The sequence below is a fragment of the Rissa tridactyla genome, chromosome 4 (genome assembly GCF_028500815.1).
Source record: "Rissa tridactyla isolate bRisTri1 chromosome 4, bRisTri1.patW.cur.20221130, whole genome shotgun sequence".
In the NCBI taxonomy this organism is placed as follows: Eukaryota; Metazoa; Chordata; class Aves; order Charadriiformes; family Laridae; genus Rissa; species Rissa tridactyla.
The window spans coordinates 58,018,521-58,042,270 of NC_071469.1; the positions used below are offsets into that span (position 1 = coordinate 58,018,521).

Consider the following 23,750-nt stretch of genomic DNA (forward strand, 5'->3'; position numbering starts at 1 on the left):
GATGTCTTCAAAAGAATTGATGTATTTTGGTGTGAAGGCATATTGGTCAGTATACTCCTTTGTACCATTAGCCCTTGTACTCTCCGAGTAAGAAAAAATTAATTGAATCACTGGATGTCATCATAGCAGTTTTTTTTGAAAAGACATCACCTCTCAGCTGAGACAAGTTGACTGCCAGTCATCTATTACTCCAATGGACTACATAACAACAACAAAATCCTTGGTTTTGTTTTTGTTAGTTTCCTGGGTTTGTAAACACAGAAATGGCTGGATTTCTGTGAAGAATATTTCAAGTACTCAGAAGTCCAAGGCAAAGCTGTGGGCAATCACTGCATTGATATCACTAAATCAGATTTCAATATTCTCAAAAACCTCTTGTGCACCACTGAAATAGAAACAGCTCCATTTCTATCTCAGGAAAGCAACACGCCAAGCGTTGAGATTATACCAAGGCCATCGCTCCACCCCCACTCCCAGTTCCCAAAACACTAAGGGTACTCGAAACAGTTAAAGCCAAAACCAGTTTAAGCTTCCACCTTGTTAACTTTCATTCCTTTGAACATAAAGCCCAAGGGTTGGTTCCTTTTGACCAAACATTTTTTTTCCTCCCCTTCTTTGCAGATTCTCCCCTCTTTCCAATGTACTCATTAACATGGGGAGATTTCATTATAAGCCTTGTTGGATGCTACTTGATGGTTTCAGGCCAATGTGTAGGTGTACAAAAACACAAACACACACCACACACACACACTTTCAGGGCCAGAAGCAGGAAGATCTGTCAGCATTTGCTGGTTACTGTCCCTTTCCCAGCTCTGCAAATCCTTTGAAGCAGCAGCCTTGAAGAGAAACTCCTCTCTGTGGAGCTGCTGAGGCTTTAACTGCCCTAAAGCTAAGTAAAATAAAGAATTCAGAATGGAGGATCCTGGCGATCTATAGGGAAACAAGAATTCAGTTTTTCCATTGGACATACGCTGCCTAACCTAACGAGGGAAAGCCAGTTCACTGTATAGGACAGGAGACAAAGGCAAAGATTATTTTACTTTGTAATAACAGTTTGTAACTACAGAGGCATGCTCTGGAATTTTCAAACGGATCAATTCATGAAGGACTAGGAATGACGACCACAAACCTGTGCTGTTATATGACTTTTCCAGTGGAAGAAAGATCATCCTACTTCACAAAACCTAATAGAATGAATCTTAAAATTAAAAAGGTACCACAGGATTGAAACTTATTAAATCTAAATAACATTCTTGCTTATTCTTTATGTCAGCAATTTTTATTTACTTTCTGCCAATATGCACAAGAAAGCACTGTTCCAGACTATTAGGGGATTCATGCAGCGGAAGCAGAGTGGAATGACTCCTTCTGGTGCAATGGAATTTAACTGCACAGTCCTTTTTTCCATACCTTCTACCTGCAAAAATTGTTCTTAAGTTAATGAGACAGCAGTGGCATAACAGACAACTCAAAGCATGACATCAGCTAACTCAAGGGTCTGAAGGACTGACAACCCACTTCACATGCAAAGTGGACATTAGCATTTGGCTGACAGACTACACAGAAATAATTTTGAACTGACTGCAAACAAGTACCTGCCTACAATCTCGTGGCTTCTCAGGAACAGAGAAGAATTAAATAGAGGCAAGACAGTGATAGACTTTTTAACAGCCACTTCTTGATCACTCCATTTACAAAATACTTCTTAACATACAGAATTCTAAAATACTAATCTTCCCTGGAAAAGAAGGCACTCAGATATGGCATTTAAATCAGTGACCAAGTTTTCTGTACTTTTTCCCGTCCTTCCACAAAATCAGAGTGGAATGCAGCTCTGCTAAGGGCTGGAGGGCTGAAGTGGGAGAGCAAGCTGGGCTGAGACTGGGCATGTTCTGCAACGAGACAGTCTCCCCAGTCCCTCCCGTCCACTGTTCAGCAAACAGAAAGACAGACTAGGTCCATTATCTCCTGTGGTAAATCTCAGGAAATATGAGTTAAGTGTTCATGTTCAGCCTTGGAGTGGCAGGTTCAGTCCATAGTATTTTATTCACACAGGTCCAGTAAGAGACCGACAGTACAGAGTTTCCCTGCAAAGGTCTATGCCTGCGTACTAGGACCTATCATTTACTCTTTAGACTCCTCCTGAGGTACAAGGTTTACCTTGTTCATTTTGTTTAGTGCAACACATGTGCACTCTGTTCATGCACAAATTCATCGCACAACTCTATTATTAATTCAGTGAATCACAAGCCACAAATAAAATGCTGTAATGGAAAGCCTGAAGTGAACTGCTTTGAAAGGACAGGGATATTTCCGATTCACCACCACTCCACATCCAAAGAGTTTCCTAACATGCATGAATATCATGCAGTATGGCCAAAGTTTTGTTACCTGTGAATCAACTACTCAAGTTTACAGATAAATCCTATCAGGAGCCACTTAGGTGGAAGCTTGGATCACGATCATCTTATAACCAAGGTATCACGCTGCACCACCAGCATGGAACATGGGGCATGGTAACTCCCAAAACCAGATGTACTGGGACTATAGTGCACACACATCTAAAGCTAAAAACCTTATAACTTCCTCTTCAACTTGCATTCAAACCATAGTACAAGAAAATAAACTTTGGTTTACTTAGCAACATATCAATCTCCTACTGTGCGGAGTATTAGCATTGGGTCTGACTGAAGAGGATAATCCACTTTGTAATTTAGTTAAATTACTAATTTTAACAAAGATAAGTCCCCTGTATAATTTTGCAGCACTTAAAGAATACATCCTTTGAGTATTCCATTCTAAGAAACATCAGCTTGTTATCATATTTTAAATTTATGGAACATTTGTAACTGCTGTTATATCAGGAAAAATATTAAATCTGCACAATAAGTACAAACTTTATATGAGAAAGTATACTTGTAAGCGCATGATGATCTCCTGATGTCTGCTGAGGCACTCACTTCCACAAAAGACGCAGGCAACACCTCTGGGGATAAACTCAACTGCCCCAGAAAGTGCAACTCAGTTAAAAAAGCAACAAAAGAAAAGCAAACAAAAAACCCCTCTCCAGTCTATTGGCTGTAAAAACAGATGCTTATCTGCATTCCCAACTACGAGAGTGGTTGAGAACCCTGTCTTCCAAAAAAATGCTTTAAAAGCCCGTGATACTAACAAGAGAACGTATTATTCCTCCCAAATGTGGCTTACACTGTGCAGAAACAAATTTTGTTTAGCACTGGCATACACGCTTTGAGGTTTGTCTCTGTTTCTCCAGAGGAAAGAGGGCGTTTAGGCTAGTATAATAGAATCCAAACCATTCAGAACATAAAATAAATTAAAACCTACTGATTAGGAGATCTTAACAATGAATGTCCAAAGAAAGATAACATCTATATCTAAAACGAAAGATATGTTTTACCCTGTCTGTCCTCCTCCGACTTTATAATATTCTCACTGTAAGGAATAGCAGACACCAAGTGGGACGTGCCTGTATTTCGATCTAGGCCAGCACAGTCCAACTGGCGCCTATCGGCTGAATCTGGACCACAGGATGCCTCCATATGGCCTGCCACCTTTTCCTTGGAGGAGATAGGGAACAGCTGTTTGAAGAGCAAATGCTGCCCGAACAGCCAAACACCTCCTCCTGTGTCCGGCTGGCTCCAAGCCCAGAGCTGTCGCCGTGTTCCTGTGGAAGGCAAGGAAGGAACGGGGGAAGAAGGCAGCAGACCTCCTGCCCACACAAGGACTTGAGCTCTTCATTTGTCTCAGATGGACAGATGCAACCCAGCGAAGCCTGGAGCTGCTTCTGCGATGGAGAGGGGCAGCCACAGGAATGGCCCAACGAAGCCCCAGGATCTGCTGTTACTGTCATCATAGCTGGGGGTGGGATATACCAGAAATGACACAAAAAAGTCAGGAAATTGGCGCCTGTTTGCAAAGTCTAAACCGCCTTACGGTAGATACGCTAAGTGGTACATACAAGCATACAGTCAATATTCAGTTTGCTGCCAGCAAAACAGATTAATACAATATTTTGGCCCTCACAGAGAGGAAAAACACAGAAAGGCATAAATATATTCCATTATTAAGTGCCTATTGATTTATTATTGATCAAGCAGAACTACTCAGGCGTTGAAATTCAGACAAAGCAAATCTAAATGGCAACACTATTTTACCTTTGTAACTGCCCACTCAATGGAATTTTAAATCTCCCCTTAAGCTGACACGTATAGTAGACAAGTAAACAAAAGGGAAAGATGTGATAGGGTTTACGACTGTGCCATCTTTCTTCCACCCATTTTTTACAGTGTCACGGACATCACTTCTGAAAAAAGCTATTTGATTGGCGTGCCAGTAAGTATAAATCAAGTAGGGAGGAAAACTGAGAACCCTAAGGACCTACCTGGTACATGATCAAAACTGTATTCTGCTTCCAAATACGCTTGCTTTTGACTGCGTATTAGTTGAATTCTTCAGAGGCATTAAAACATTCTCTATTATATCAACTTAAAAATAATAAACAACTTCCAAACATATGAATAGTTTAGAGTGTTAAGGAGTACACTTGTCTGCATAACCCAAACATTATTTAGCACATGGGAGTTAAATGGTGGTATCTTAAAGCCAAGTATAGAGAGAGACCAGACGTTCTCCTTCACACTGACCTGGAAAATCATATGCTTATTGGAATATGATAGATTAGAAACTATGGAAAAATAATATAAAAGTGGCATAAGTCATATTGAAAGTATCATCACAACTTCAAAAATTGGTGTCAAAATTAAGCTAGAGATGTGAAATCTCACCTAATATACCCAATATTGAAGAGTCAAATGTGATACCAGATTTTAAAGATGCTATAATATTATTTTGAGATCTAGAACTTAATGTGTTAAAAAGTCTTAGCTAAAATGATATTCCAGTGCCCAACAGCTAATAACTGGATTTTAGAATTTCATTCACGCTAAATCAATTAGTCAAATTTTATATGAATAATAAATTAAATTTAGTATCTGATCAAAAGGGATTACAGCCTCCAGGAAATTAAGTTCTCTGTCCAATAGTGCAAACAAACAGATCAAAACATCTTTGAATAGATTACTGCAAGGTTTGTATTCACAATGGGACTACAATAACACTTTCACAAGCACTGTCCAGATGTCAATACACACTAGGAAGAAAACTGGTATAAGAGTGCTCCTGTGGAACACTGGATACAAACCAGACTACAAATACTACCTAGAAGTATGGCTTCTACTAAATAGTTTCTATTAAAAAAAAAAAAAAAAAGAAAAGAAAGTGTGATTCATGGGGCTGCTTCTGCCTTCTGGAGTAACAGTACCTTGAGAGAAGGCAAAGAAAGCTTTTGCAAGTATTTGATTATTAACATAGCAAAGAAACACAAAACTGAGTCAAAGAAAATTAAATTTACTTGCTAAACCGTTACTTAAACAGGTGACTTTGCTTTCTCCATCCAGCTTAATTCTAAAATTCTTACTTACCAATCTCTCTTGTACTGGGGAGCCCAGAACTGGACACAGTACTCTGGCTGTGGCCTCACCAGTGCTGCGCAGAGGCGAATGATCATCTCCCTCAACCTGCTGGCAACATGTCTCCTAACGCAGCCCAGGATGCCATTACCCCTTTTTGCTGGAAGGGCACACTGCTGGCCCATGTTCACCTTGGACCCCAACATATTCATGGCATTATTCCACCCCACATGCAGGACTTTGCCCTTCTTGTTGAAGTTCATCAACCGTCAGCCCATTTCTCCAGCCTGTCAAGGTCCCACTGGATGGCCCCTTCCCAGGGATCCAAGTGAGCCTGAATGGCTTTTTCCAGCCCATGAGAAGCAGTCAAATACTGATACTACTTACACCTAGACTGCCCCTGAATGCATACAGCTGGTTACCATATCAAAAGCTACGGCTAGCTAATGGGCTCTGCTAGTTTCAGACCTACAACTTAACAGATTTTAAATGTTCACTAAAATTATCGTAAAATTGTCTTTTAGTAATGCGGCTAATAACAGCCTTTACTATACATGGGGGAAAGATATAACGCTGCTTCAGACCCATAGCGTGCAAAATGTAAATAGAGTTCAGGCACTTCCACCTTCTCTAAGAGCACTCCTTGTCTTGATGTCTTGTTTTGATTTACAAAAACTTCTCTCTAGCAGACTACAAACAGGCATCCAGGTGCAACTGAAAGTCAAACACAAAGACCATTGCATATTCTTTTAAAAAAGGTTCCAACCTGGTTGTATTTTCTTTAGGAATATAAACTCACTGTGAATGTCTGCAAACTATATGGCTCCCTCTTGTGCTTATTACACCACATTTCAGTGTGCAAAAAGTTTTACATTAAGCCATAAATATTTGGGGTCTGTTCACCCTGCAGTAAGCACGCAATGCCCATAAATGTTAATGGAAGTCACACGCATACTTTCTAGGGGAAAAGAAAACCCTGCAGTTTACAAAACTTCTCTGGAACAAACTACAAAAACATCTTGCAAACTACAAGTCTGCTGCGATGAAAGTACTACTTTGACTGTCTGGTGTATTTTGATAGCAATGCAGAGGCCAAATATGCCTTTAAAGTACATCTGTAAGAACTTTTAAGTATTTTTTAGTTATCAAATTACATATGTTTAGAAAGGTGTCAGTGTGGTTTATAGAGCCTGGCTAACATGCTCAAGGGTTTATTTTTGTCTACTCAAAATCCCACCTGTTTCTGCTTATCAGACCAGACTACAGTTTAGCTTGCAGCAGCTGTGAAATGCATAAATCTGCCCATTCTTCATGTGTATCCAAACTAAGCACTTGGAGAGAGAGAGAGAGAACTGCAGCATTCTGAGAAAGCCACCCTTACGGAAAAGCCGGGGAAATAAAACAGACCAGCGCTTGTCAAACTGTTTAAAACTGCACACCTATCAGAAGCCAAGTTATTTTAATAGCAGTCTAGCAATCCTTTTTGAAAAAATGAAGCATTTGAATAAATGATTTATTAGCCCTTTATTTTCCTGGCTATTAGAAACGTTTTGCAGACTAAAAATGCTGCAAAGGAATTAAAGTATTTTGCCTGCACAAAATATCCCCTTTTCCAGTGTCTTCAAATATCAACTTTTTATTTCAGGATGCTACTTGTTTTACTTTCTGCAGTAGAATAGCTATCAAGAAAGTAAATATAAGATTTTTGTATTAAAAAAGCATATTTGTAAATTTAGAAGACATATTAGTCTGCGTACCTGAAGCAGTATCAAAATCCTGGTCACACAGGTCAACTTTCATTAAAGGGCTTATGCTAAAGCAGTAGTAGTACTAAATGGAATGATGGTATACAAAAATCTAACTTTCATTTTCATAAAGCTTACAGAGTATACTGCCTTTCATAAGAAAGTGGTTTTGCTTTGCTTTTTTTCATTTATATGATTAATTTTTCTCTCCCCACCTCTTCTTCCCTTTTCCATATGGCTCATGAATTTCCAAAAACATTACCCTTAGCACTAGTATTCTGTGGGTCAACTTTGTTCATAAAATGATATGAGTGCATGCAAGATGATACTAAAATTCATTTCAGCTTTTCTGAATAATGAAAAATGGTACTTTGTTTTAGGGAAGAAAGAGGCTTTTTTTTTTTTTTGTAATGAACTTGTTTTCTCCACCATTTCATAAATTACAAGCTCTTCCTTTTCAGAGTAGAAACAGATATCAAAAAGTTTTAAAATTTTTCCATGAGTTTTTATCAAAAGCATTAATAATAAGTAGCCAATACATTCACTTGGCACTTCTGGAGCCAGCTGAAATTATATATCTTCCCAATGTGACATTTGCTGAATACTGAAGAAACATTCAGCTGAAATTGTGGTTACGTGGCAGTGCTGAAGCATGGCAGCAAAGAACCAGAACACACCTAAAATTTACCTAATATTTATTACCACTCATTCGCCAAAGAACAAGTAAATAAAGCAAATGATTCCTACCTGATCTACCTTCATGCTCACATTTAACACGAAACAACGGCTATATTATACAAGAACATAAAATAAGCAATAAAAGCACTTGTCAGGAGAATAAAAAAAAATTTAGTCTAGATTTCTGACCACAAGTGATCAGAACCTACATTTTAACAATTCATACAGAAGGCAACAGTACAGTACTAAATACTTTCTTGGGTATGCCAATATAAAGCTCAAAGAGAAGACTGCCATTTATTTAAACGCTATTTCCACAAAGGTTTCCCATTGCTGCAGATCAAACTGAACTGAATCAGTCTCAACAATATCAGACTGAGAAGTCTTTCTCCATCAGCTGCCATATCAGCTTCCATAAAATCGCAAATGTAAAACAGCAAATATAAATGAGAGTATTAAAGGCTTGTTACGATGTACAACACATCACCTTCGTTGGGGCTCAAAATACAGTCTGCCCCTAAAGTCATCTCATGTATATTATTTTCTTTGCTCAAACTGTACCTTTTCTTACTCTTAAGAGTCAACAGCAGGGACTTTGATGTGGAATAGAAATTATTTGTTAGTGAGACATTTCTTTGACCACATTAGCTTAAAAGCTATACAAATGATCTTTGATTAGCTTTAAGTGACAGTAAGAGAAATAGAGTGTATTTGCCATCCTTAAACAGATTATGTGCCACATAAAACTTTCATAAACAAAAAATGTTTTGTCAAACATTTAAGCTGCTTTTCACATAATAGATATCTCATGTTTCAATTGATGTTATACCACTCCATTTTATATACATTCTTCAGTTGTGCTTGCATCACTTTAATACCAGTCTACATTTATTCATCCATGACTGAGAAGCAGTCACATGGCAGTCAAAATCCAGGGTGTCATTCTAGATCTCATTTCTCTGTAAAACTGTATTTCAGGGTTTTTTTAATTAATGTTGTGACCATATAACCTCTCACATAATGCTACTAGTGCAGGATTAGTCAATGAAAATGATGGAACTAGTCATAGTGATAGCTTAGCTATCTAATTAAGTACTGCAAGAGCATGAGCACTAGCGGTTGGAAGAGTTAGAACATAGTTACACTATATTCCGTTAATAACTCTTTAAAAACAGTAGAAGTATTTAGGGGTAAAAAGATACTCTAAATAAATAAAATTTAGGAGTTCTGTTTGCTCAGGCAGTATACTTTGAGAAAAAAAGTGAAAGCTGGAAGGTCATGTGTCAACTGGCAGCCCAGAATAGCACATGGCAAAAAAAGAGAGTTGGCTAAACTGTAATTTCATGAATTGTGACACCTGGAAGGAAGAATTTTTTTCCTTCCTGATATTAAAGCCATTTTTCCTACCCTACTCTTATTTGGTTTTCACCTACTATTTTCAGTGACTTTAATTTTCAAAACATATCCCTCCGCTCTTTATACTTGGTAAATTGACTCTGTGTTTGAAACACAGGAGGTTCTTCAAACACTAAACAGCTAAGCAAAATTTACTTAAAATAGTTAATAGAAAAGCTCTGGAACTCCGATAACGTTAAAGGAGAACAGAATTGCTTTATGTCTTATGACCTCTCCTATGGCCAAAAAAAATATCCCTAGATCACACAACTGTGGAAATTCAGTACGTAGAGTCATACGCTTTTTACACAGATTGTGCCACAAAAAGCTCTGGATGTTTGGACATTGAGCACTACCTTGACAACAACACATCACCATTCACTTACAACATCAATTATATCTAGACATCACTCAGAGTAACAGTTCTATCTTAGAAACTCAATTTAAATCATTACTTCAGAACATGATGAAAAGTTCACCCACCTCAAGCCCCCCCACACTGAAATTCACTACCAGATGGGTTTATCTTTGTATTTGAAAGCAATCAAAATAATTATGTTACATAGAATAGAAAACGACAGTTAATCCACAGTCACTGGAAATACAACATATGCAATGGTTTTATTCTATGTCAATAAACAATTATAATTTTACTGTGTTCACTGTGAACGATACATTTTTCAAACAGTCCTAGAGGCACAGGTTGTAGATCTCTGCAGGTCATCTAGCACAGCTTCCCACAGGCAAACTTCTGGAGTCTGGCTACCAGTAGCAATTTGAAAACAATAATTGGATCATCCCTTATCTCCTTTTCCCCAGAATAAACAAATCCAGCTCCCTCACTCTGTCCTTGTATGGATAAAGGGCAGAAGCAAATGACATCTTAACAGCCCTCCTCTGATCTCATTCCAGTTTGTCAACGTGTTTCCTGTACTGGTGGGCCCAAAACTGTACAGTATTTCAGATGAAGCCTCACCCAATGCCAAACAAAGGGCAGTAATCACTCCTCTCAACCAACTAAATACATTCTTAGATATTCATAATCCTACTGAACTGTGAAATTTTAACAGAAGTTCAAAAAACAGCAAGAAATTGCTTTAATGATTCAAACCTTTAAGAGCAATACACTTGCTCTATTATTTAGCATCACTGTTTTCACACCTTCCTCAATAATCATCATGAGAACATATATACTACATTTAAGACGCTTACCTGAATAACTTTGTAGAAATAGGCATACTGTCGAGCTGTATTTTTATATTGGCTAAAAACATCATGTATGGCCTGAGTTGACTGAAGATACTGCACTTCATCTTCTTCAAAATAGAGAGGAGTATCATATTCACTAGGGAGCGTCTGGATGTAGGGCAGCCAGAAAGAATTGGGGTTGGCTCGCTCACAAAGAAGATGGAATGCCAATGTTATATTGCCCATGGCTTGAAGAATTCGATCTTGAGAATACAGGGACCCTGGATTAACCCAGAAAGGTGAGGCACTAAATTAATTGTCCATGGAAAATATCATCCTAGATTAACTTTAAATGAACACAATGAGATGATGTGTAAGAATTTTCAACAAAAAAAAAAGGCTTCTCAGGTTTCTAAAAATATTTATCTGCCCACTTTATTATGCTGGAAGTTATTCGACACAGTAAAATCTTCTTGTATAATTGCATGATGGAAGACATGAAGAAACTAGAATAATACTCTCAGTGCCTCAGAACATTTTATCTCCAAGTGTTATATGAGCTATGTGATATGTGTTCAAAATAACACACGCACTTCTGGAAGATATCTAGTGTGCTCAGCCAGACACAAAGAGGAAAATTAAATTCTTTCCACTGCTACTTCAAGCTTCTAGGTATTCCAAACGTGACGGTCGACATGATAAGCAAAGTCCTGTAATAAAGGAGATCAGCTAAAAAAAGAAATTCTCCTACTGCACGATCCCATCCATATCAACTTCTTGCTTAAGAACTTCCTTAAGCTCTTACCTAATACTGAATTTTTAGCTGACTCAACTGTCATCAACAGTTTTCTAGGAACCCACAGAAACAACTCTTCAGCCTACAGAAAGGAAAAAAATGCACAGAAGGTCAGTTAGCATTTATATGATATACCAAATGTCTCAAATATGCACTGTCTTTAAATTACATGTTGTTTTAAATAAAAAAAAAAACAAAAAAAGAAATTATTCTGAATCAGAAATCTTCCTTCTTTTTCATTGCAAATTAAACAAAAATGGTATGTTTCATATTGTGGTAACCAAATGTCTCAATCTGCATTACACAAAGCTTAAAACAATGACACCTAGATTACAAAATAAAGTGCTTCAGTTTGTAATTGCTACCATGTAGATTGCCCACACAACCTCAAAGCTACCATTATACCGATACATTATATTGCTATTAATTATGTGATCAAATACTTTATCACAGTAGAGGTTTTTTCACGTTGCCCATTCTTATTTTAGAAGAATTGTTCAGGATTTTTATCAACCAGTAGTGCTAGACTTATTAACTATGTGCTACTAAAGCCTTAAAATGAATATAATGTTTGTTTTCTAATATTCTTTCTACAACAGCTGATTGTTCTTCAAAGCTGTTCCCCATCTGTAAAATGGGAATGGTAAGAGGCAATCTCAAATGCTTACTTTTTAACCGTGTGCGTCTATATTCCTTACCTGATGATCTTTACAATTATCATGTAATTTTGGGGTTTTTTTAATTTTCACTGGAAAATAAGTATTGCAAATACCTCTTTCTGAGGCAAAAAGACCAGTGCTTTAAAAGAAGGGACATAAAAGAAGCACATAAGAGACTAAGTAGTTTAAAATCATGGAAGAGAGGTATACATCAATGGGATAGAATACTCTGATGATTAGATAAACAGTAGAGGCAACATAGAGGAAAGAAAAAGACTGATTAAAAATTTCACAGTACTATCCAATAGTCATCAAAATAATACCCAATTTTATCAATAAGTTTATTTGTCAAGGACGCTGAGTTGAGAGCATTTCAGAACAGCAGCTTCAGAGGCAGTCAAAGGGGAAAGGAAAGGTGGTGTTTCAGAGCTCTGCAGTTACATTCCAAACACAATTTTCTAATCAAAGTCAAACGCTCACATACTTACTTTTATCTCTCTTGTTGCTTTCAAACCAAACCCCTCCTCTTCAAAGTTAGCTATTTCAAAACCCTCTGTAGATGCTCCATTTTCAGTTGCCCACTTTATCAATTCAGGGAAATAGTCATCTCTTTTTCCATCAAAGACAACAGACAAACCTATATACACAATTTATTAAAAAACAAATGCAGAAATAAGAGCATATAGAAAGACAAAGAAGTTCAATATAAAACCACATGTAAAACGCTACCTGCTATGCCACAGCAGTTCTACTTTGAAGTAGCCGAGTCAGAACTGGTCTTTGTTAAGTGTTACTCAATTGTATACTAATGTCGTACCCAATTTTCATGCACTTAAATATTCTGCCAAATTGGCTTACCAGTCATCTGAAAAACACAGCCACCTAAAGTGAGCTGTGATGAAATATGAAGCTCCCGTCCTCTTCCCCTTTTAAATAAGCTGAACGAAAATATTTCCCAGCTTAATAGTCATGATAAATGCAATCACCACAACATGTTAATACAGACACAAGGAGGAATTTGAGAGGCAAGCTGCAGCTTCATTAATTCAGCCCTGGAAATGATAAGCAGATCTCAAGCTCCTTCTCTCACATACAAGGCAGTTAGCTTTTTCCTGTAGCATACTGATCTACTAAAATTGAGGACTGATCATCCTCCTGACATCACAGAGTTTGTCCAAATTTTTACACTTTGCTTTTCCAACAGGCACGTGGTCCAACAACGAAATTGCAAGCCTCATTAATTTCCTCAGGTTTCCCCTTTACTGTCATTGGATTTGAGCCTATGCATTATAGTTCCCAGCTACACTCAGCCAGCTCCACTCCTACCTCTTTGCCTCTGTGTTCTCTTCAACCCAAACTCTAGTCTCAGATCACATTAAAAGTGTCCAGACGTCCCTGGAATGCTCAGGCCATTTTATGAGTTATGAGTGACCAAACATCATCAGCAAGTTGCTTACATTCAAAAATATTTTGGTTAAGCACAGGTGATAAATGTATCTTTAGATTAAAAGGATTGAGAAAGTAGCATTAGTGTATTTGAAATATTCCTCCCTCTCCGAATCATGCATTTCAAGCCCCACAACCAATCAAATCTGCAGTTAACATAAAAGTGCAAGTATCATCTAAAAGAACAGCCTTTGATGATGCAGTATAAAAACTTGCTATTGATAGAGTATTTTTTTGAATGCAATGACAATATGGTGCATGGTGTTTTGATGTTTGTTTGGTTATTTTTTTTGAAAAGCTGGCATTTCTCCTTTATTTCATACTCCCTTCAGTATACTATTTTCTGTGGAACATATTCAGAGCTAAGGCCTCAGAACTCTAGTAAGACTAGTTTCATTAGCTTCTACAGAACTTGATAGGTGTTTATACTTTCCAGGACTTTGCTCTTTTGATATCCAGCCTTGATTACTGTATAGGGCTACTGGAAGCTTTTAACGTCCAGCTGGTATCTGGAAGCATTCTGTAAGCATCTCTGAAATTCTACCTCTGTTCCTCATATATGATGTGGTCCAATACTTCCTACATTTTTCCAAATCAAAGAGAAGAGTAACTCCTTCAAATTACAAGCACTATTGGGAAACAATTTATTTCTATACTGAACAAAATACAGCTATACTGATGAAAATCTGTATTGAAAAATTAGCTTTATTTAAAATTTTGCTAATGAGTTAAACAAGGAAAAATTTTAGAAAGTAAAAATACTCAGTTTTCAAATTAAGAGTTTTCTATAATCAAGATCATTTTAGTTCATTTTCTGCAACCCAGTGTGCTATTCAAGAAAAGCATAAAGTATGACACTTCAGGCAACATATATTCAATTGTACATCTCAGAGTTCCCCAAAGCAATTTATACTTCCCTTTCTAATTGTTTAAAGCTTTTATTAAGCTTGAAAACCTTGTAGTATAAATTACTATGTTCCATTAAAAATAGTTTTGAAAGAACACCACAGTATTCATACTCACAGCGTCTGTAAAAATGTTACATTAAAAGCCATTTGTATGTCAACGGCGCTATAGTTAGTAGGTTTTGCATCTTTCAAGGAAAAAAAAATATGCTCTGTTAACATAATACTATTATACTAATTCTACCACTTCCACCAGCACCCATTTTCACCATGAATGTTTTGATATTTGTGGCACAGAAGATACATACAGCATATAGCCCAACTCCAACGCTAACTCTGTTCTTGTTAACCTGAATTATGTTTTAGCATAACACATGTATTACATCATAAAAACCAGGACATGTACCATACATTTATAGAAGTAACAGAACAGCAAAACAATGACTCAAGTTCACCTCTACAGAGCTACAGGATGCAGTCACTCAAACAGTATCATTTATTCTTCCATATGCGCTCTGCCAGTAACCAATGTTCAGAGGTCTATAAGCCCTTTCATGAAGTAAGATTCTTATATGTTAGTCAAAAGTATTAAAAACAGGTATGAAAAGGACATTTCAAGCATGTAAGTACAGTCTTCTGCTTTTTCAAGCAAGTACATGAACACTCAAGCTCCATTGTAAATACAGTCTGGCTTTCTTACCATCACCATATAAATATCAGAGAAGAAAGAATTGTTATTTCTCTGCCATTAAAATACAACAGTCATAAAAAAAGATTACTTTTACTAAAATTACAGGAAAAGCATTTTTTAGAGCCTATCTCCAAATAAAAACAGAGCTACTATGAAAATGAAGTATCAACAACGGTAAGTTGTTGCAAAACATACCAGAAGAAAACTGTTCTGATCTGAAAAATAAGTACACCTTAAACTTAGGAAAATTGGCAATAAAACTCTATATTAACTGTGGTACCATAAGCATTTCTTTATTTTAATTATGTGCTTGATTTGTAGCAGATAGATAACTGATGTATTTATTTTGTGCACTTACATTTATTTTTTAAGTATAATTTAATGTCATGATGTTGAATTGCAGAACAGTTTACATTTCCAGTAAAGCGTTCAGGTTAAAATAAAATAGTTATAAAAGGCCTATATTCTCAAACAATTTTTACTTATAGTCCTTCATATTATTGTATTATTACAGTCTCAAGCTCTTTTTTCTACTTATTGAACAGAACTATCACAAGATCACCTGTCTGCGATATTCACTCAGAATTATAAGTATTAAAATGGTTAATGCCAGTAGTCATGCCCACCAGAATATTTCAGAAACATTTGCAAGTGTAAAAAGCAACTGCATGTCAGAGAAGTAAGATTTTTATCCCAAAATAATACGATTGCCTGATATTTATATACCAACAACAAAGAAAATAATCCTTTTCGCTGTCAACAGACAATTCTTTAGGCAAATCAATACTCTGAGCCACCCTTATCTTACAGTCTTTCACATTTACCTTTTTGTTTTTTGCGAATTTTCTCAACAAGTGAACGAATCTGTACATATTCTTCCCATTCCTTACCGGGACCTGGGGTAGGACTGCTGCATTCTGGAAGTAAAAATGCCAAACAAAAATGTTTTCTTTAATAAAGTGTGTGTGTGTATATATATATATATTTTAACAACAGAGAAAACGTCATGGTTTCACAGAAACTGTAACTGAACCTTAGTATTACTTGTCCTTCAAACATGTTTACATGGTAAACACTATAATCTCCACTGTTACAAACATCCCATTCCTTGACATGTAATTAATAGATACTTTTAAAATTTTCACAGCGTAACTTGCTTCAAGTTATTTTCTTTTCTTTTTTTTAATATTCCTTCAGATTTAAGACACATCAAATGTTTAAAAAGCTAGGAAGAAAAAAAAAGATAAACAACCAGACCATTAAGTAGATAGTCTCTGTTTTCAATAACCCAAGCAAAACACACTGTTTAGATTAGCCTGCTTGCCATCGTTCTTGTAATGAAAGCAGATAATAGCACAGACCTTACCTTAAGTAATTGAGAAATTTGCTGGTACATACATTTGACCTGCCTAGTCAATATGGTTTTCATAGAAGCATGCATACTGGAAGGACAAGCAAAGGAACGCTTAGCCAAGCTTTAGCTTTAGATTATATCCACAGTGTCTCTGACAATATGCTAAATGCCAGTATGTGGATTTCTTGATCTAAGCCGCATAAATCCAAGTGGACAGCTGAAGATTACCTTGCTCAACTGATTTGAAAAAATCTTTGCATTGAATAAAATATGGAAGCTTGACAAAAAGAACAGCTGATACTTGTCTTTGCTTAGAAAATCAGATCTATGTTTTATTTTTGGTAGCAAAGCAGAGGCCAATTGTAGCATAAGCATCAAACAGCTCTGCCAACTCCTTGTCTCCTCTTTGTGAGCAATGCTGAAGAAAAATTCTAATTTTCTAAGGCAACATTAAGATGTGTCCAGGATATGAAAATCTGGACTTCTGTTTCAACAAAAAGTGTAGCTCAGCACACTTACTAATGACAGTAGAAAGAGCAAACAGTATTTTAGCATCATCATATGAAATTATGCTATGCTTTTCATATTTACTAGAAATAATGGATGAGTTCCAAGTTCCTCAAAAAGTGAAACAACCTTTTGTCAATACACAAGAACTAAGTACCACAAAAAGTTTCCAAGCACCAGCAACAACAAAAAATTTTATTTAAGCAACAAAAATACCAATGCAGTTCAACCGAATTGTATTCCTGCTTTCCACAGTTAATTTCTCTAATATCTCCTCAAAGTACTGTTCAAATGATAAACAGAAATACGCAATTCTTGAGGCTTAAAGAAAAACATTTTTTACAAAGTTTCAATGTCAAGTTCTCTATAGTAGTTTTTTTTGATCCAATCTTACCCATTATTTATGCTTCTGTTGAGAAATAAAGCCAAAAGCTGCCAGAAATATTGTATGTCCAATACATAGGCAATTAAATAAACCAATAATGGTATATACTATCAGAGATAGATACTATGAGATACATACTATACTATGTTAAGCAAGTTGAAATAGCAAGCTTGGCCACTTACAGGAAATGAAGAGAATTCATTGACTTCAACAAGAGAACATTTTTGAGTGGCCTGTACGCCATCCCTTTTCCCAGAGACATAAAAATTAAACTTACTTTGCAGTAACTCGCTAATTAGATTCAACATTTCCTTTGGAGATACTGTCGCTGTGGCTCCTGTACCTGACTTCTGAGTTTTTACTCGGCTCTTCTTCCCCATCTTCCAACTAAAACAGATTAAGAAGCACACTGTCACCAATTACTAAGAAACGAAATACAATAATGATGAATGGACAAGATCTTCTCTTATTAGTCACTTAAAAAAAAGAAAAAAGAGGATGATGAGTTGGTTCTGGTACATATATAAATGCAAGTATTATTTGCATGGCCTCAATGTGAGACAACCATTCAGTGCAATCAGAAGCAACATTTCATGTAGTTGCATATTAATTACCTCAGGGTAACTAGAAACTGGAAATCTTGCAGAGAAAAAAAAGAATTCCCATCACTTACAGATTCATTAGTTATAAACAACTATTACGGATACCAAAGCATCTATGCTATATAAAACCAGGTTATTTTACCTCATTAACTGCAATGCAGACATTAGCTGAATTAGTATTTGTAACTGCACTAAAATAATAAAATAGTAATATGAATAGAAAATTAAGTGTTTCATTTCAAAATAAAATCAATATATCATATGTATATCTTAGCAGCAGCTGCTTGTGGTTCAATACAACTAGTTAAGGAAAACTTATTTTCAGTTATCACAATAAATAGAACATCGTCCTAGGCTGGTTTTCCAATATTCAGAGCCCCTTGTTCTCATAGAAGACTTAAATCATACAACATCTACTGGAAGGGCGGTGTAGCAGGGTGTGAAATATCCAGGGAATTTCTTGCATGCACTGGGAGTAATTTTTGATGCCAGCGCAGAACAGCGTTCTAGGGGAGGGGTTGCACAGGACCTGGTACTCGTGAATAAGGAAGAACTGCTCATGCATATGGTGGCCAACGGCAGCCTTGGATGAAGTAATTGTGAAATGGTAGTGTAAGATCTTGATAAAGAAAGGAAGGAAAGAAGCAGACTAAAGATTCTGGACTCGCAACAGTAGAGTTGGGGCTTGCTCAGGGAACGGTGAGCAGAATGCCCTGGGAAGCTACAAAGGAGCCCATGACAGCCAGCCATCTTCCTGAACTCTCTTCTTGGAGCACAAAATCAAGCCTTCCCAACAGGCAAGAAAATCTGCAGGCACAACAGGAGAGCTGCTGGGGCCAGTCCCAGTACATGGGACTCCTCACCAACTGAGCTCAAATGAAACAAACGTATGTAAAGTGTAAGTGAGGACAGGCAACAGGAGGAGAAAATAGATGCACTGTCTGGGCCAGCAGAGATTAAATTAGGGAGGCTGAAGCTTGTCTGGAGTTGATATTGAAGAGGGATGTGAAAGGCAAGAAGAAATGCTTCTACAGATACACCATCAGCAAAAGACATTTTGTGTAATTGAGCTGCTAAATTGGAAAGCAACCTAGTGATGAAAGGTACAGAAAAAGTTGAGGTACCCAACACCTTGGGCATGGTCTTTTTAGCAGCCAGGTCTGCTATCAGGCTTCCCAGGTTTCTGCATCTAGCAGCAAAGCTTGAGGGAGAGGAGCTATCAAAGTTAAAAGGCTATTTAGGTAAGCTGGACCTACCCAAGTATGTAGGACCAGACAGGAAACATACAAGGGACTGAGAAAGCTACCTGATGTCACTGCAAGGTTGCTGGCTATTGTCTTTGAAAAGTCCTGGTGATTGCCTATGACAGGAAACAGGTAACTTAAACAAACAGAACCCAACTGAAAAGCAAGGTGGGTGAAGGAGAAGATAAAGGATCTAGGAAACTAGACAGCAGTCAGTCTCACCTCATTTGCTGTACAAAACAGAGCAAGTCCTAAAGGGAAGCTATTTCCAGGCACGATGAACATGAATGTTACTGGGATCAGACAATAGACTTCTAAAGGTAAACCGTGTACAACCAACCTGACTGCCTTCTGAAGAAATAAGTGGTTCTAAGGACCAAGGAGAATTGGTAGTTGCCAGTTGCTTTGACTTAAGCAAGGCTTTTAACACTATCTTCCATAGCATCTTGGTTGTCAAACTGAGGAGACATGGACATACAAGGTGGACAAAACATTCTTTGGACCATGAGGTTCAAAGAATTGTGGTCAATAACTGTAAGTAACTGCCAACTGGTTAGACACAGTAATCCTCAGTGGTCAACACTGGGCAACATCTTCATCAGATTTGGATGCTAGGACAGAATGCATCCTCAGCAAATTTATAGAATATATGCAACAGGGAAAGCAGTCAACATGTTGGAGAGCAGGGCCACCATTAAGGAGGACTCAACAAACTGGAGGAAGTGGCCAACAGAAAGTTTATAAAGTTAAACAAAGACAAATGTTAAGCGTCCTGCGTTCGGGAAGGAAAAAACCTTATACAGCATTACAGCTGCAGACTGGCCTGGCAGCAGCTCTGCAGAAAAGGACTTGGAGACTCTAGCTGACAGCAAGTTGAACATAAGCCAGCAGTGCACCCTTAAAGCAATGAAAACTAACTGTAGTTCGAGCTGCACATGCAAGAGCACAAACGGCAGGTCAAGGGAAGTAATTATTCCCTTCTGCTTGGCACTGGTGGAGCCACATTTAGAGTACTGTACAGTTTTGGGTCATGCAGCACAGGAGGTACTGGCAAACTGGAGCACATCCAGAGGAAGGCCATTAAAATAGCAAAAGGGTTGACACATGGGATGAAAGACATAACAAGGGAGTTGGGTTTGTTCACTCTGGAGAATAAAAGAAGCCCACTACTGCCTGCACCTATGTAATGGGGCATTATATAAAGGGTGGAGGCAGACTCTTCTCAGGCATGCACAGCAAAAGGTCAACACACAACAACCACATGATAAGCATGGGAAATTCCAAAGAGATATAAGAAAACTCTTCATTGTGAGGGTAGTTGAGCACTGAAACAGGATGGAGATTTAATTCCATCTCCAAGCAACCCTGGAGAATTTAAAAATTTGACTCAGCAAGTCCCTAAGCAACCTGATTTAACTTTGAAGTTAAAGCAGAAAATTGAGCCTCTCAATCTCCAGAGGTCCCTTCCCATCTACATCTTTCTATGATTCTACATGTTACTGCAACTGATGCTTTCACCTCTATGTGGGAAGCGTACGTAGTCTATATGGTATATAGTATCTTCCTATACAGTATAGAAGATTCTATGTCATCACTTAGCAGTGAGAGCGAAGTCAGACACATTCAGGTAACTTTAGACATCTGAAAGATTTCTACTCCCTGGGTCATTAAGATCACTTCAGCCATAGCAGCTTTAAGTTATCACACGCTGCACAGTAAAATCCATAAAAATGCTAAAAATCACCGTACAGAAGTAGTACTTGGGATTCCAGGTGTTCTAAGCACTCTGTTTATATAAAAGGGGTCCTTTTATCCCTGGTCAGCGTAGCTAGCTTACCCAAAATGAAGCGTTTCCTCCCATACTCTATCAAAAAGTTTTGTTCAGCTGGTATTAACACTGGAATGTATCAACCGGCAGCTGAAAAGCTGCTTCTCCACACTGATCAAGGCTGAAACAATTACAATCCATATGTTAAGTAACTGTATAGGGCAGATCTTTTAAATACAAATGCTATATTTTAAAAAACTTCTACTGGGAAAGATACATAACCTGGTTGCTTTCATTTTCCACTATGACTAGAGTGAGCAAGAAACTGCCAAGCCCAAAGCTTAGTTGAAATGCTAACTTTGAATGATCGGGAAGGAAATTAAGGTTAACAATGTAATTTATTAACTCAAAATTAAAGGAGCTTAAAACTGACTGAAAAGACAACAACTCATAATAAAATGGGAAAATCTAAGGCAAAACTATAACGTGTCTTCAAAAAGGAAGGCAAACAAACCAAATTCTTTCACCTTCTGACACTAAACACAGCGCAAGGAACAAGACTATCCCTAAGTACGTGGGGACTGGTGTCAGGGGTATCCCCTTGTATTTTAGCTCTCTCTAGCAGGTATCAGAGGCTCAAACAACCCAACTGCACTGCTTAATTTTACCAGTCCCCCTTGAGTTGCATAACTTACTTTCCCAAAATAATTTCTACCATGAAAAGCCCTCACATGCAGTCTAGTAAGGGGAGATCCCACAGATTCAATGTAATCACACTGGCTGATCAAGGCCCTTGAAGTTTGTAAATGAACACTGGACGTCGTCTTGAAGGACACTGCTCTACCACAAACAATTATATTTGACACAAGATTTGCAGCTCATATGAAGCAGGGAGTAAAGCTCATTATGAGATCCATGTTGCATTTATAATAGTGCAAATCGGAAACAGGATCAATATAAATGGCCAACCTGCCATAATATAGTGTTAACACAAAGCCATAGAAGAACAAAAAGAACTTAGAAAAGTTTATTTTCATGGTCTTCCTACTATACACTTTTTCCTTCCCCCCCTGCTCCCCTCCCCTCCCTGTAATGCTCTCATAATTGTAAGAAGATAAACAGAGCTGTTGTGCACAAGGCTACCTTCACAAAGACTTTATTAAAAATTTCATCTATTCACTTGAGTGTTCCCCTCTCCCATATGCCATCCCGTTACATTTATTTTAGACCCTTCTGCTCTTAAGACGAATCATGTCAGATCTGTAATGGATCCAACAGCAGGTTTGGGGACAGAGTTCAAAATCTTCAGGCCAAGAACAATACAGTTCTGTGCTGATTCACACAAATGGTTTTCTACATTCCCTCTAAGCACAATCCCCTGCATCTTAGAGTCATCAGAAAATTAAAGCACTCACACAGTGTATTCCATGTTACAAGTTATAAATTGTGATGACATATCGTTTATATGAATCAAGATGCTCATAAATACTAAGATAAATAAGTTGAACAACTGAAATTATTTTGAAGGATTTTGGTTTCTCATTTCTAAGAACAAAGTTTGTTTATCAACCAATAAACTGAGAAAAAGCACTCTAAATAAACGTTCTGTATACACAACTACCAAAATACTGTGGGTTTTTTTTCTTTTAAGTTGTATTTAGAGGAAGAATCTGCTTGGAATATAAACATCCATTGGTAGATTTTATGAGGAATATTATACATGGAGACATGAAAAGTGCCACCATACAGTCAGAACAATGATACACCAATACATGAAGCTGTATGAATACAGTACACAGTTAGCACTACATTTTGAATTTTTCCCCGTACGAAACATGTTAATAGGGAGAACCAATTTTTCACAGTGAAAGCATTGCCAAGAATTATGTCTAAATATAAAGCTGTTTTTAGACTATGTGAACTTCAGTTTCCCAAATATGACAAAAAATAAAAATTTGAACAACGCTAAGTATTTGCATTATTATCGTAGGTGAATATTGTTTTAGAGGCAAAAAAAAAATCTCTAGCTGAAATCTGCTCTACACAAGTAAGAAATTCAAGACTAATATAAGATCTTTCTCAGCTCCTACTGCTCAGATAACATGCAGCAAAGATTATCATAGGAAAAACAAGTTCAGTGAACACAACTCATTAGATTGATGTCACCGTAATCAGAAATGCATTATTTCAGTAGGATGCTACCAGCATAGGAACGTGAAAAAAGCTCTGTATCTTCACTCTCTCCTTTGATGCATGTGTCTTGTCTAAACTGTTGTTTCTTCGTCATCAGAATTTCTATAGAGAAAATATTCTGCATGCATGATTAAATCAGCAAGTCTCTCTCACACAAAAAAAGCAAAACCAGCAGACTGATATCTTGAGATATCTTGTTTGAAGTATTTCCTTTTAAGGAATCAACCTATCTTAATCAAAACTGTAATTTTTTTTAATCTAATTCCAAATCAAAAAATAGGTCTCCACTTCCTACATTACTTATCTCCATTCACTGCTCAGTTACACGAAACAGACAAACTATTTAAAACCTAATGCATTTGACAGATGTATTGTTTATAAAAGCCATAATTTGAAACGAATTACTGCTATACATGGCTGTCCAGAAAACATATGCCAAATGCCAATCTAGTGGAGCAGCCACGTATTAAAAAAAATATATATAATCACATGATATATTTCATATAACATAAAAATAGATTATGAAACTTTTTTCAAAATTTCTGAAAACTAACACACAACGTATAATCCAATTTCACACTTGATAAAAAGCAGTTTAATGGAGCAATATTCTCTGCCATATTTAACCAGCAAATGATGAGCAATACTGATAACATGAGACCCAATATGGAGAAAGTAAGTGTGGGTCCTTTGTGAAACTTTTTG

At 37.1% G+C, this 23,750-nt stretch overlaps 1 protein-coding gene across 2 annotated transcripts in view; it reads right to left on the bottom strand.

Annotated features, from left to right (window-relative positions):
• The window catches only part of SETD3 (SET domain containing 3, actin histidine methyltransferase), a 62,208-nt gene that overhangs the window by 18,866 nt on the left and 19,592 nt on the right, over window positions 1–23,750 (bottom strand). For both annotated transcript variants that reach the window (XM_054198136.1, XM_054198135.1), the window contains 5 exons: window positions 17,516–17,625; window positions 15,817–15,909; window positions 12,439–12,587; window positions 11,301–11,373; window positions 10,520–10,776 (listed from right to left, as the gene is read on the bottom strand). In XM_054198136.1, the coding sequence (XP_054054111.1) occupies window positions 10,520–10,776; window positions 11,301–11,373; window positions 12,439–12,587; window positions 15,817–15,909; window positions 17,516–17,618 (675 nt within the window). In that variant the 5' untranslated portion in view covers window positions 17,619–17,625. The remainder of the gene's footprint in view (window positions 1–10,519; window positions 10,777–11,300; window positions 11,374–12,438; window positions 12,588–15,816; window positions 15,910–17,515; window positions 17,626–23,750) is intronic.